Source organism: Capra hircus, chromosome 26 (genome assembly GCF_001704415.2).
Source record: "Capra hircus breed San Clemente chromosome 26, ASM170441v1, whole genome shotgun sequence".
Classification (NCBI taxonomy): domain Eukaryota; kingdom Metazoa; phylum Chordata; class Mammalia; order Artiodactyla; family Bovidae; genus Capra; species Capra hircus.
Genome location: NC_030833.1, coordinates 5,390,597 through 5,403,203, shown reverse-complemented (window position 1 = coordinate 5,403,203; position 12,607 = coordinate 5,390,597). Strand labels below are relative to the sequence as shown.

The 12,607-nt window shown below is 47.0% G+C and overlaps 2 protein-coding genes across 4 annotated transcripts in view; one reads left to right on the top strand and one right to left on the bottom strand.

Moving 5' to 3' along the window:
- Positions 1–12,607, top strand: part of DOCK1 (dedicator of cytokinesis 1) — a 568,807-nt gene that overhangs the window by 266,106 nt on the left and 290,094 nt on the right. The window lies entirely within an intron of this gene.
- The window catches only part of FAM196A (family with sequence similarity 196 member A), a 63,022-nt gene that overhangs the window by 38,786 nt on the left and 11,629 nt on the right, over positions 1–12,607 (bottom strand). The window contains exons 1-2 of one of the 2 annotated variants that reach the window (XM_018041178.1): positions 6,124–6,131; positions 948–2,145 (exon numbers count right to left, since the gene is read on the bottom strand). In XM_018041178.1, the coding sequence (XP_017896667.1) occupies positions 948–2,140 (1,193 nt within the window). In that variant the 5' untranslated portion in view covers positions 2,141–2,145; positions 6,124–6,131. Of the gene's footprint in view, positions 1–947; positions 2,146–6,123; positions 6,132–12,607 lie in introns of those variants that run through there. The other variant, XM_018041177.1, reaches the window with a different exon arrangement.

Here is a 12,607-nt window from a genome sequence, read left to right as displayed (position 1 = left end):
AATCCAGACAGCATCACAGGGGAATGGGAAAGAGCTGATCGGCCATCTTGACAAAGCCAATGAACCACAACGTTATTTCAAGAAGCACAGGAGCAGAGCAGTGCTGGCTGTTTCCCATCAGCCTAGCACACGGCCTGGCCTTCCTAGCTAAGAGGCTCAAGACTAACGTCCTATCTTTAGGTCATTTGTTGTTAAATTCGCTGCTGCACAATTTCAAGTTCAAAAGATGGGAAACAAAGTTCAGCAATCTGTTATCAGCGGCAGACAGTCCTGGCTATTAACATTCTCTCTCCTGCCCATCTGGATACACAGGGCATCTCGTGGAGAAAGGCGTCTCTCTCCTAATCATATACAGATAGCATCTGTCTATGAATGGACATCGCTTCTGTAAGCTCCAAGTAAGATGGGGGGGGGAGGGGAACCATATTGTCTGTTGTATAAAATATAAAACCTGGTATAGTCCTGAATATCAGTGTTATTCCAATTATTTAGCATAAGCGAGGCAGCATTTACTTTTCAAAATGCCATCCGAATTTCTTTTCCATTACTAAGAGGCAAGTCACTTATTAGTTAGATTAGATATTCTGGACTGGCATACCTATTGTACTTCATCAGTATCATAAACCTTTAGTCCCCAGAGCTAAAAAGGGACGATCCATCCATTCATTCAAAATGTACTCAAGTCCAGACCAGGCCCATGAATGCTAGCCAACAAGTCAACCTTGCAGGTGAGGATGAATGAGTTTTAGGATCACAGAATAACCTGGGGCCCCTTTGAAATTGCCCCCTCCCAACCTGTCCTCAGACCTGAATCTGTTGTCAGAAATGCTGGCTCTGGTCTCATTTAGGGATCTGGGCTTTGGGGGCTGGCAGTGGGCCCCACCCCCACCCCCCAGAGGGTGGCGAGCTTACAGTGGGCATTGTAAGACCGGCGGGAACATACATACCCTTCCCGGTGGGCTTCTCCTTTCTCCAGCTCCTGAATGACCCCCAAGAGCACTTTGATGGTTTCCTGGCTTGAACTGATCAAGTTCTCCATCATCTGAAGCTGTGCTTTCAGGTCGACCACTTCCGTGTGAGGCACGATTTGTTGGCATTCTTCATCTGCAGCGAGCGCCGGGGGACAAGGCTGGCGCTCCTGCCCCGAGGGGGCCTGAGTCTGCAGGGAGGCGGCGTCTTCGCTACATTCCGGGGACAGGCACTGCGTCGGGGGCGAGCAGGCCAGGGCGGCGCCTGGCCGGGCCTGGAGCCCGCTGGCCTGCGCGGCTGTTCTCCGCTCCAGGTCGGCCGCGGGGCAGAGGGACCACTCGCTGGAGGGGGCAGAGTTCGACAAGGCCGGCGCGGGGGCCCTGGCGCCTGGGGCGGGTGCGTACACGGTGGCCACTTCGGTCTTAAACACCCTCCGGTGGGCCGATGGAGCCGGCTCCTCGGTGTCCGGGGTCGCCCTGCCCTGACTGGCTTTCCCGGGCAGCTGATACTCCAGCTCCTGGGAGGACGACCGAGTGGAGTTCTGCACCGGAGCATCGCGGTAGCTGTGCCGGTCGGGGGTTTTACACGGCTCAGTGCAGTTGACCCCGGTGGGCGGCCCCAGCGCATTCACATGTTCTTCAGAGTGGAAAACCAAGGCGGTGGTCTTCTGCACCCGGCCCGCGCCCCACGGCTGGGCCTCCTCGCCTGGCCCTTCCTGGCTCTTCTCTTTCGCGTCAATTACCAACCCGTTGTTCTGACTTTTAAAGGCCTCGGTGCCTGGGATGCTTTTGAGAGTCCCCTTTTTGCGGTCCAGAGGGAAAGTCTGGTAACACTTCTTGAGGTCGGGTGAGGTCTGTACACCCGTGCTCTTGGTGACGTTGGGGATGGACCGCCGGGCCGGCACGGTCATGTACTTGCGGTAGGCAGCCCGGCAGGATGCGGGCCTGGCCTCCCGCTTGTCACCCTGTAGGCCCGAGGCGAGCTGAGTGTCCCTCTGCTCGTTTTGCGCCTCGCAGATGTCCTTAAAGCGCACCTGCAGGGCTTTATTTCGCTTCTTAATCTGCCGGTTGGGATCCAGGGCATATTTCATCTCCAGGGCCAGACAGGCGGCAGGCTCCACTTCACTCGCGGAGGTCGTGAGTACACATTTGCTGGGTTCCTTACTGACCATGGTTCCTGCAGGCGGATACAACAACAGACCTTGTCAGTGAAACAGAAACCCACAGGAAACCACAGGCAGCGCAGGCTTTGGGCCAGAATGACGGATGCCTGCTCCCTAATTATTTTTAAACAGGTGAGGTCGGCCTTTATGTTAAGGAAAATCAGACAGGCAGAGACTCCCTGGCAGGCACAGTTTGAAATGCTTCTCAGATATTAAAGCTTGCCTCCCTCTCCATGTGGGATACACTCGTTTTTCCTTTGATAGTAAGGCATGTTTCCCCATTAAACAAACCTGTTTTACTATATTCATCAAGAAGCCCAATGACTCGGCCTCTTCTGCCTTTTTTTTTTTGCAGATTGCTGTTTTGCACACATCTCCACTTCACAGGCAGATGGTTTTTCAAAATGCAACTTACTTGGTGTAGGCTTTTACTACTTTTTTGAGGGCTACCGATTAATCTATTATTGGAATCCGAGAGGATTGCTATTTTCTCTTAAAGATGTCTTGGAGATTCTAGCTCCTGATCAGATAAATGTGGAGAGTCCTCCGATGAGGAACTGAACTACATCTATTTATGTCAGCCATTCTGGATGCTATGTGATAGGGGGCCGGGCTAGTTTATGGGAAAACTGCAAAGGGAACAGTCTCTGCAGTATGGCTTGCTTCTCATGGGTTAACATCAGCCATAGCGAGGGCATGGGTTTCCTGGTTTCTACAAAGTCTGTGTTAGCAACTCTTTTCTTCGATTCTGTGGAGAGGGGTATTTGAAAATACTTTAAAAAAAAGAAATTATTCTTTCTAGAATCAAGTTTTGTGTTTTGATCACAACCTCTGCAAATGAACACAATGGTGGTTGTTTCAGGATTTAAATTCTGAAAGAAAATAAAATCACAAGGCTTTATGTTAATCATGCAGATTCATCTTGGGCTGAATTATTAAATGCAACTAAAAAGATGCAGGTGGCCAGTGATTGCTCTGGGGGAATACCAGTGGGTAAAATGCCTTCACTTTATTAGGCAGATTCACAGCTGTTTATCACACATGGAAGGACTTTCTTGCGGGCTGAAGTGAAAGCAAGAAAATATAGTTAAGTATGCCATTTGTGAGTTAGCGTTTGCTTCTTTCCCCTCCCTGTGTTCAAGAAGAAAGCAGATGGGAGGAATCTGGGGTGTGGAGGGCCCTGGTGTCCAAGCGAGGTGCCCAGAGAGGGAGGGTTATTGACAGGAGCCGGTGAGAGCAATGCAAGGACAGGCTCAGGCTGCCACGTCCCACCCACCACCCAGGGACCCTCACGAACCCTCCCACGGCACTTCCTGTGAAATGCCATAGGCCCTGTGATCACGTGACTGCCACTCTGGGAGTCAGGGGTGTGCAGTCTTCACGTGCCTTGCTGGTAGAGGAGAGCCATGCCTAATACCTTCAGTGCCACTCATCCTGTTGCAAGGAGGAAACTAGTTCAGAGAAGTTAGGCCACTTGTTTATAGTCACCCAGCAAGCAAGACACGTAGGCAGGATCCTGGTCTACCTGCCCCCTTGAGTCCGTGTTGTTTCTCATACCTCAGGAGTCCAGTGAACAGAGAGGCCACTTCCCTACGTCCCTGAGTCACAACTGTAGGACTGCAGGGCTGGTGTTTCAGGGAGGAGCCCGGAGCCCTCGGCCAAGAGGGAGTTAAAGATCGGCCTCCCCCTGCTCGTGACTCAGAGTCTGGGACTCCGTTAAGTTGACATTGCAGGCCAGCATGGCACTGGTGTGGTCCAAAACTTCACTAGTGTTACTGAATGAAAGGCTTAGAGAAAAAATGCAAGTACTTCATCAATTATGCCTTGAACAGTGAGCCAGTAATCATGTTAGAGGACATCAGAAGGAATCCCTGCAGAGCTTGGTTCCAGTCACATCAGGTTTTCCAGCCCTGGCATTCTCGGTGTTATGGGCCAGGTGAGGCTTTGTCGGGGGGTCTCCTGTGCCGTGTAAAATATGCGTCAGCATCTTGGCTTCTCTCAATATTAGCAGCACCCCTACTCTAAAGTGATAGCCAGAATGGTCTCCAGACGAGTAGCCCTGGGCGTGCCTAACTGACTCCTCTCAAGAACCACTGCATCAGACCTTTAACCTTGGGTGGCTAGAGTGTGTCCTGAAGCTAAGGCAGGGGTGGAAAGCCACGTGAGAGACCAGGAAGGCATCACAGTGTCCCACCTCCCCAGGAGGCATGCAGCATGCCAGCTCTGAGGCTCTAGTTTGCAAAAGATGTAGCTCAGAGCTCAGCCAACACGGAGGTGAGTCCTCATCCCATGGCAGCTGTCTGTCCTCTGACAAAAGAATTGATCTGAAACAGTCATATCCGGGGGGAGTCAGGAGCAAGACAGAGAACAAGCCTTCTTTCGTTGGCGCCCTACTGGGCACTGAGGGTATTTGGAGATGTCGGTCATTTGAAACTTGAAAAATGAGGCAGTTTTGGAAAGACGGAAAAGGCAGAGATACAGACTGAACAAGATCCTGGGTGATGGGGAGACAGCATGCCTGATAAGGGTAGAGTTTGTGTGTGTGTGTGTGTGTGTGCGTGCGTGCGTGCGTGCGTGTGTGTGTATATAGTTGAGAGATACTTATTCCATAAGGTTAAAAAGATACACACAAGGGGCCTTGTGTGAGGGAGAGGATGCGGGCAGTGGGGATAATACGGAAGTGAAGCCTTAACCCTCACTCTTAGCTTGGATTTGTTCTCTAAAGCCTCAGTTGTCCAGGTGTGTCAGAATGTATTGTACCATCATCCTGCAGAAGACCTTCATACTAGGGAATATTTGAAAGAGAGAGCATTTTTACAAAAAGCAATTTACTAGTAATTTTTCAGCCTTTTCCCTGCCACGACTGAAAAATGTGTGTCTGAATAAGTTTGTCCTACCATGCTATTCATCATCACGATTTGCCAAGAACTGCACTGAAATAATTTTTTTACATCAGTCTGCTGGTTTGGAAAGATATTCTGGTCTTGGACCCAACCATCAAACTAATAAAACAAATCAGAAGAATTAATTGCCAGTGGCAAAATAATAATAAATTCTTAAGCTCCTTTCTGTTTTACAGGGAGTTGCAAAATGTATGAAAATAATTTCCTTATTAGTATAAATGATGGGGATAAATAAGATTTTTTTCATCAGTTTAGTTTGTTGTTGGTTTTTCTTTCTTTCTTTCTGTCTTTTTTAGGTAATATTAAGAGAGTTCTCCTAATCTTGCTAGTAGTAAAGATACCAAGGAGTTTTGTAGGTGACTTATTTTGCCTTCAGATGAGTTTATAAGTTCTATTGATGGTGTTTTCTAAAGCTTTACAAAGGAAGTTTCCTGTTTGGGAATAATAGAGGCAACTATCATGATAGGATGGATAAACAGCAAGGTCACACTGTGTGGCACAGTGAGTGTGCTCAGTCACTCAGGCATGTCCCACTCTTTGTGACCCATGGACTGCAGCCCACCAGTCTCCTCTGTCCTTGGAACTTTCCAGGTAAGAATACTGGAGTGAGTTGCCATTTCCTACTCCTGGGGATCTTCCCAACCTAGGGATCAAATGCATCTCTTGTGCTCCTGCATTGGCAGGCAGATTCTTCACCACTGTGCCACCTAGGAAGCCCAGTATCTTCAATATCCTGTGATAAAGCATAATTAAAAAACATAGTCAAGGCTATGAGTTTTCCAGTAGCCATGTATGGATGTGAGACTTGGACTGTGAAGAAAGCTGAGTGCCGAAGAATTGATGCTTTTGAACTGTGGTGTTGGAGAAGACTCTTGAGAGTCCCTTGGACTGCAAGGAGATCCAACCAATCCATTCTAAAGGAGATCAGTCCTGGGTGTTCATTGGAAAGCTGATGTTGAAGCTGAAACTCCAATACTTTGGCCACCTCATGCAACGAGCTGACTCATTAGAAAAGACCCTGATGCTGGGAAAGATTGAGGGCAGGAGGAGAAGGGGACGACAAAGGATGAGATGCTTGGAGGGCCTCACCAACTCGATGGACATGAGTCTGGGTAAACTCCAGGAGTTGGTGATGGACAGAGAGGCCTGTTGTGCTGCAGTCCATGGAGTTGCAAAGAGTCGGACACGACTGAGTGAGTGAACTGAACTGAAAAATCATATGAAAAAATACAAATGTATAACTGAGTCACTTTGTTGTACAACTGAAATTAACACAGCATTCTAAATCAACTATATTTCGATAAAATTTAAAGAAAAAGAAAACGATTGTGTCATGCAAGAAAACTGGTTGTTCTCTAGATGAGAGTCCAGGAGACGAGTGGGACTTCCTGGCATGCTTATTTTTCATTGTTCCGTCATGCATCTGTTCATGTACGCCTTACAGTGTAGCCTCAACATTCAGTCCGTACGTCCCCGGTGTCTGGGTCCTAAACCAAGGCCCGCCCTGCCCCATGCAGTTCACTTTGATTTTCTCCCTGATCTCACGACATCCTCACAGCGATGGCACTGTTGTTATCCTCAAGCTGGAAATAGAGAAACTGAGGCACTTGATTTTTTTTTTCTCCGGATCTTGCTCAGAATCACACTGCCAGTACATCCCTTTAAGTTCCCTGCCTGGGGAAATCTGTAACCCGAAATGACCCATGGGAAACCACAGGAAGCATCAGACAGCTGGAACTCAGGGCAGGCCCTTTCCTTGGCCTGTCTGCCACAAAGGATCTGGGTACAGGTTGCTTGGGGCACCACCACGTAGGCCCCAGCAGCATAGGCAGTCCTGCAGCAGACTCAGCCAGGGCTGCCTTGAGTTCTGGATTGATCGTGATGCCAAAATGCCGTTTTCAGCAGTGGCTTGCCTTGTCCAGGTCGTCTCGGAGAACCATGTCAGAGTTAAACTACTGGCTTTAAAGCTGAAGGAGTTCAGAAAGTTTATTTTTCGTAAGAAAATTGTGTTTTAGAATTCACTAGACTGTGCTGTCTTGAGGTAAAAACGGCAAGTCATGGCTGTGCCTGGCTGGCTCGGGGAGTGCGCGATGTCGAGGAGCTGCTTGGAATATAAATGTCTTAATTACCCTCAAATTAAATTTCATAATCAAATGTGAGTTGTAAATATATAAACCCTGTATTTTTAGATTAGTGATGGAGAGTCATCTCTGCCTGCCGCTTTAAATTAATAGCTTATATAAAAATGTTCATTCCAGCTTAAAGGAGTGAAAGATGGAAGCAACTAAATGCCTAACAATAGGTAAATGGTTAAGTAAATTATGGTATACATTCACTCAGTGCGGCCATTAAAATGATAATTATAAAGATTATTTAGTATTGGAGGAAAACACTTGTGAAATAATGTCAAGTGAAAGAAAGCCATCTACCAAATTGTACTGGAAGAAAGTAACCAAAATTGGTTGTCGCCGTGGCACTGAGATGGTGCATTTGGGGAGGTTTTTTTTTCCCCTTCTTTCTTCTGGTTTGGATGCAGGACCTGCAATGTCCTTATGTTGTTTGCCAGTTAAAAAAAAGAAAAGAGCAAACTCGGTCCACACCTTAGGCAGCATGAGGGGATCAGGCCTCTGCAAACTAGAAACACTTGGATCGAATAAGGAAAACCCAGAAATGATTAGATTTGGGTACAAGCAGTCTCCCAAAGGTCATCTTTTATTGTTTTGAAGAAGCCTTGGATAAAGAAAGAAAATGAATTTCAAAATCCTGATGGTATTCATGTGTGTGTATGTGTATCTGATCTCGGGTGGGCTCGGCCTGCCCTGACTTGGGCTCCCAGGCAGAGATTTAGGCCAGATCCTAACTACTAGACCAGCGGTCAGTGGCAAGGGCCCTGGTCCTTTGGCTTTGCAGAAAAGAATTCCCACAGAGCTGGGAAGGAGTGAAGCAGGTAAAGTATTTGTTAAGAGGAAAAAGAATGCAGTATGTATAAATAGACTCGCTCAGAAAGAAAGTCCCTGAATTGCTGAGTCGCACCCTCATGGCAGTTTGAATTACTATTATGGGGCATTTCTTCCAGGTTTCTCTTGGCCAGTCATTCTGATTTGCCTGGTTCACAGTCCACATGAGGTATATCTCAGGATCTTCCCATGTGTGAGCATGCATTTCTTAGCCAAGATGGATTCTACTGCAAAGGCCTCTGGGTAGAGCATCCCTTAGCATCACTCCCCATTGACTTCCAAGGAGCCTTTCTGCACACATGTGGTTGGGGAGGTCTCCTGACTTCGGGAATGAGAAATATGTCGTCTGGAGGTTAATTGTCCTGCTTTTTTCCTCCTCCCTTAATTTTCCTGCTAATCTCTCCTTGGTTCCCTGGTGGCTTAGATGGTAAAGAACCTGCCTGCAGTGTGGGAGACTCAGGTTCGATCCTTGCATTGGGAAGAACCCCTGGGGGAGGAAATGGCAACCCACTCCAGTATTCTTGCCTGGAGAATCCCATGGACAGAGGAGCCTTGCAGTCTACAGTCCACGGGGTCACAAAGAGTCAGACTTGACTGAAGCGGCTTGGCATGGCATTCTCTTCTTGGAGTTTCAGTCCGTAGGGAATGAATCTGTAATCGCTTCACCCTGGGGTTGGGGTGCATCTACCACCTGCCTCATGTCTGCCAAGGTGTAGACATCTACACGCATCTCTCTGTATGTATGTGGATCGGCCGGGAGAGCCAGGGAGTGTTTAGTTGAAAATATATCAATATGGGAGAAGACTCACGGTTGGCTGGAATTTGCCATCTGTTTTAATTAGAAATCAAACGGTTCTGCCCTATAATCTACAGCTAGCATCTGAGGCAAACTTGGTTGGTTTCAGCAGCTGATGAGAGAGAATCTCCGCTGGGTGAGCTCAGTTCTTACTGTCTGCAGGGACCCGGAGCTTTCCAGTCTGGGCTCGAGCTGTGATATCAATGGCATAATGCAGGCGACTGACAGTGGGGGCCGAGGAGCAGGCCGGCCTTGCCAGGACACCTCCAGGGTCCCCTCAGTTGGTGGATACGGCAGAAGAGCTAAGGCCAGCAACTCGATGAGTTTGGAAAGGGACTGCATGATATTATTGGTTTTCCTTGTGGCTTTCCCGCTGTTGAGACACCTTGGCGCTGAAGATGCTGGCCGGGATTCAGGATTAATTGGGTCAGCATTTTATTCTATGTGCAGAGGGAATGCCTGAACTGGGAGCGGGGGAGTGATGAAAAAGAATATCCCATGTTTTAACACGCTGCTTCCTGGGCAGAAAGGGAAGTGAGGCAGAGACCCCCACACCTGTTCATGAATTCATCCGCCTTCTGAAATAGTTAACGTTAAGACCTACGTTATCGCACTGATTGATTCTTCCAAAGCAAAAGTCCTCTCCTCAGGGCAAAGCTAGCTGCTATAGATTTTGGACTGTGTCTTAGTGAGATTCATTATCCAGTTTAATTTTGTTTAATACACTGAAATGATATTTTTCCAGACACGTGTTCCCATCTTCAGAGGTCATTGCCTATGAAGGCTGAAATGGGGTGAAAAAAAAAAAAGAAAAGAATGCTGACACCCCTCTGAGACTGAGCTGTAGGCAGGGGGGCTGCTCCTGTCTCAGTCCCCAAAGCTGTGGCCCTTTGTGAGAAATGCCCAAGCCGTGCCCCATCCCCTGGGTTGGTGGATGATTGACATAAGGTCTCCATCATTAAGACCTGAGGATCATCCATTGGGAAGCAGGACAGAAGAAATAGTTGCTCAGTGGAGACACCCAGCTCATGCATATCTCTGATTTCAGAAAACCCATTTTATGGATCTAATTCTGAATACAGTTTGATTTTGGCATGAAGAAGCCGGACTTCCCTTGATGACAATGGGCAGACGTTTTTAAAAGGTTTTCTAGAATGAGCAAAGAGTGAAATGGAGCCCCTGGGCTCTTTGACCAAGTTAGTTTTTGTCCTTCCAACTGCTGACAGTATTCATTGTTTCTGGTCTACATTTCTTCTTCGGCAATAGCAAATATTTAAATGAGAACTTTAATATCTGCTGTCGTATGCAGAGCATCTGTTGAGTAGCATTCTGTGCTCGCTTAATAACATTTTTCAGTTGCTGTGTTGCTGTAGCTCAGTCACTAAGTTGTGTCTGGCTCTTCGCAACCCCATGGACCGCAACACTCCAGGCTCCTCTGCCCTCCACTATCTGCTGGAGTTGCTCAGATTCATGTCCATTAAGTCAGTGATGCTATCTAACCATCTCATCCTCTGCTGCCTCCTTCTCCTTTTGCCTTTAATCTTTCCCAGCATCAGGGTCTTTCCCAATGACTTGAATCAGGTGACCAATGTATTGCAGTTTCAAGCTTTAGCGTCAGTTGTTATGAGGAGGTTCTGTGTTATTTTTTACTCTCAGCAATGTCAAAATCATGATTGATCCTCAAATACATGAGCTTCTTTCCCCTTCTAATGTAATTAAGGCAAGTTCTTGACTTAAAAGAAAAAAAAAACCTCATTTTTACCTACATAAAAACTTTTATTAGTTCAGCCACAAAGCATAAACTGACTCTCACTGGCCTGTTTCTAATTAGTGGGAGCAGAGGAAGTAAAGCACCCATTTTCTACGTGGATGTTTGGGTTTTGTGTTTAGGTTTTAGAAGGACCGGAAGATGCTGTCTTCATTGAACCAGACTTTTCATTTTTTGTCTGTTTACTTAGTTTTTCTATGTTCAGCTTATCCTGACATTAACCTTTCTTTATCCTCTGTCCAGATGGAATCTAAATTTGTAGAAATGGATTAGCAACCTTCTATGATGGTGGCGAAAATCAACTGGAAAAAAATACCTCCTCCAATTGAGATGTTATATCAACGTAGGAAACTTTATGTGAAGCAGTTAGCTTTGCTAATTAACTATGTCCAGGAAGAATTCAGTAAAACTGGTAACAGCCACTCATCAAAGTCATCTGTCAGACTAGAAAAGGAACTGATTGCCCTGTTCCTCTTTGCTCCCCCTTCAGTATGACAGTTACAGAAAATGGTAGAAATGAGGGCTTTCGTTTTGAGCATTGCTCTCGAGTGCATTTAGATGAATGGAGAAAACAGCCCACCTACTCTATTCCCCAAAGGCTCCCCGTCATTAAGCAACAATTAGTTGATGGTGTGGGACCTGACCGCAAGAGCTGGAATCAGCAGGATGCAACAGAGGCGGCTTCCCTTCCTTAGATCGCTTGTGAAACTCTCACTCTGCTGAGAACACGTGCACGCTGGGATGCGCCTTGGGCTTGTTTGGCCTTACTTACTGATGGGCTGTGATGAGCCCATCCGCATGTATGTGTGCATTTCACTAAATGACATGTTTGACTCATGATATATCTGAAGCTAAAATTAGAACAGTAATTTCCCTAAAAAATAACTGTCAAGCGAGTGTATTTTCCCTGCTTCTTCTACCGGCTCAATCTCAGATCACAGTGGAACACCCGGGCAGGGTTTCTGCTTGGAGGTGACCATTCACCACAACTGAAATCAATTAGAGTTAAAGATGCTATCCATCTCTCTGGCACGGCCATGGGAGTGTCCATCTATTACCATCAAAACGGATCCCCCGTACGTTTTTCATTGCAGTGTGTCTCCCCTGGTACCTTGGCCTGGTCAAACTGTAGACTTTGCAAGGTCTTGTTCTACTGCTGAGGTAGCAAGCCATGAAAGAAAGGGAGAAATTTCTTTTAACCAGCTTCTATTTATCAGTAGAGAGATGACTGTCCAGGTCAGAATCATAACAAAAAGCCATAGTCAGAGTCAGCATGTATGGTCTTCCCATATACGGCTCACGTTTTGTCAGCCGTGTGGGATGGTTGCCTGGTCTGAACTCTCTCTCCTTTTCTGTGATACCTGTGCTGTCACACAAAATGATGCAGGAATTATTTAATCTGAGTGGACCAAGGACATGAATTAAGGAAATGAATGAAGACCCCTTTCCTTCCACTGCAGCTGGTGAACAATGAGAGGGACCTCAGAAATAACTCATCACCCTGAAGAGAGATGCTGTCAGTGTAGACCAGACTTGGGCTTGTCGGGGAGACCGTGTCAGTCACTGGGGATGTAGAAACAGAGGGAATATTCCTCGTAGCAGCTAATAGTTGCAACTGCAGGGGCACGTAGGGTGCACTTTCTGCATTTAGTGCCCAAAATATTCTCAGGGGTGGGAGGTGAAAAAAAATTACAAATGTCTGTGTGTCAAACCCTTTGGTGTCCAAATGGCTTTCACTTTGTATTTCTTATAAATTCGACTTCTCATTAGTCCCCATGGGGGTTTTTTTTTTTTTTTAATTTTACTCTGCCGGGTCAGTCGGTTCTTTAACTTTTTTCCTTGACCAACAGCTATTGTGAACGTCTCTCTTTTCTGTACATAAGGTTATGTAGCCTCATAAATAATACGAACCCTCGCTTCCCCCTCCGCAGCCACGGCGCTCTGCTCTGATGTCTTTAGAAGTCTGCCTCCTTGTGCAGGAGCAGCTCGGCAGTCTCTCTGGCAGCCTGGAGGGCTCTGTGCCCTGCTGGGAGGAGGGCTGACACAGGGCGA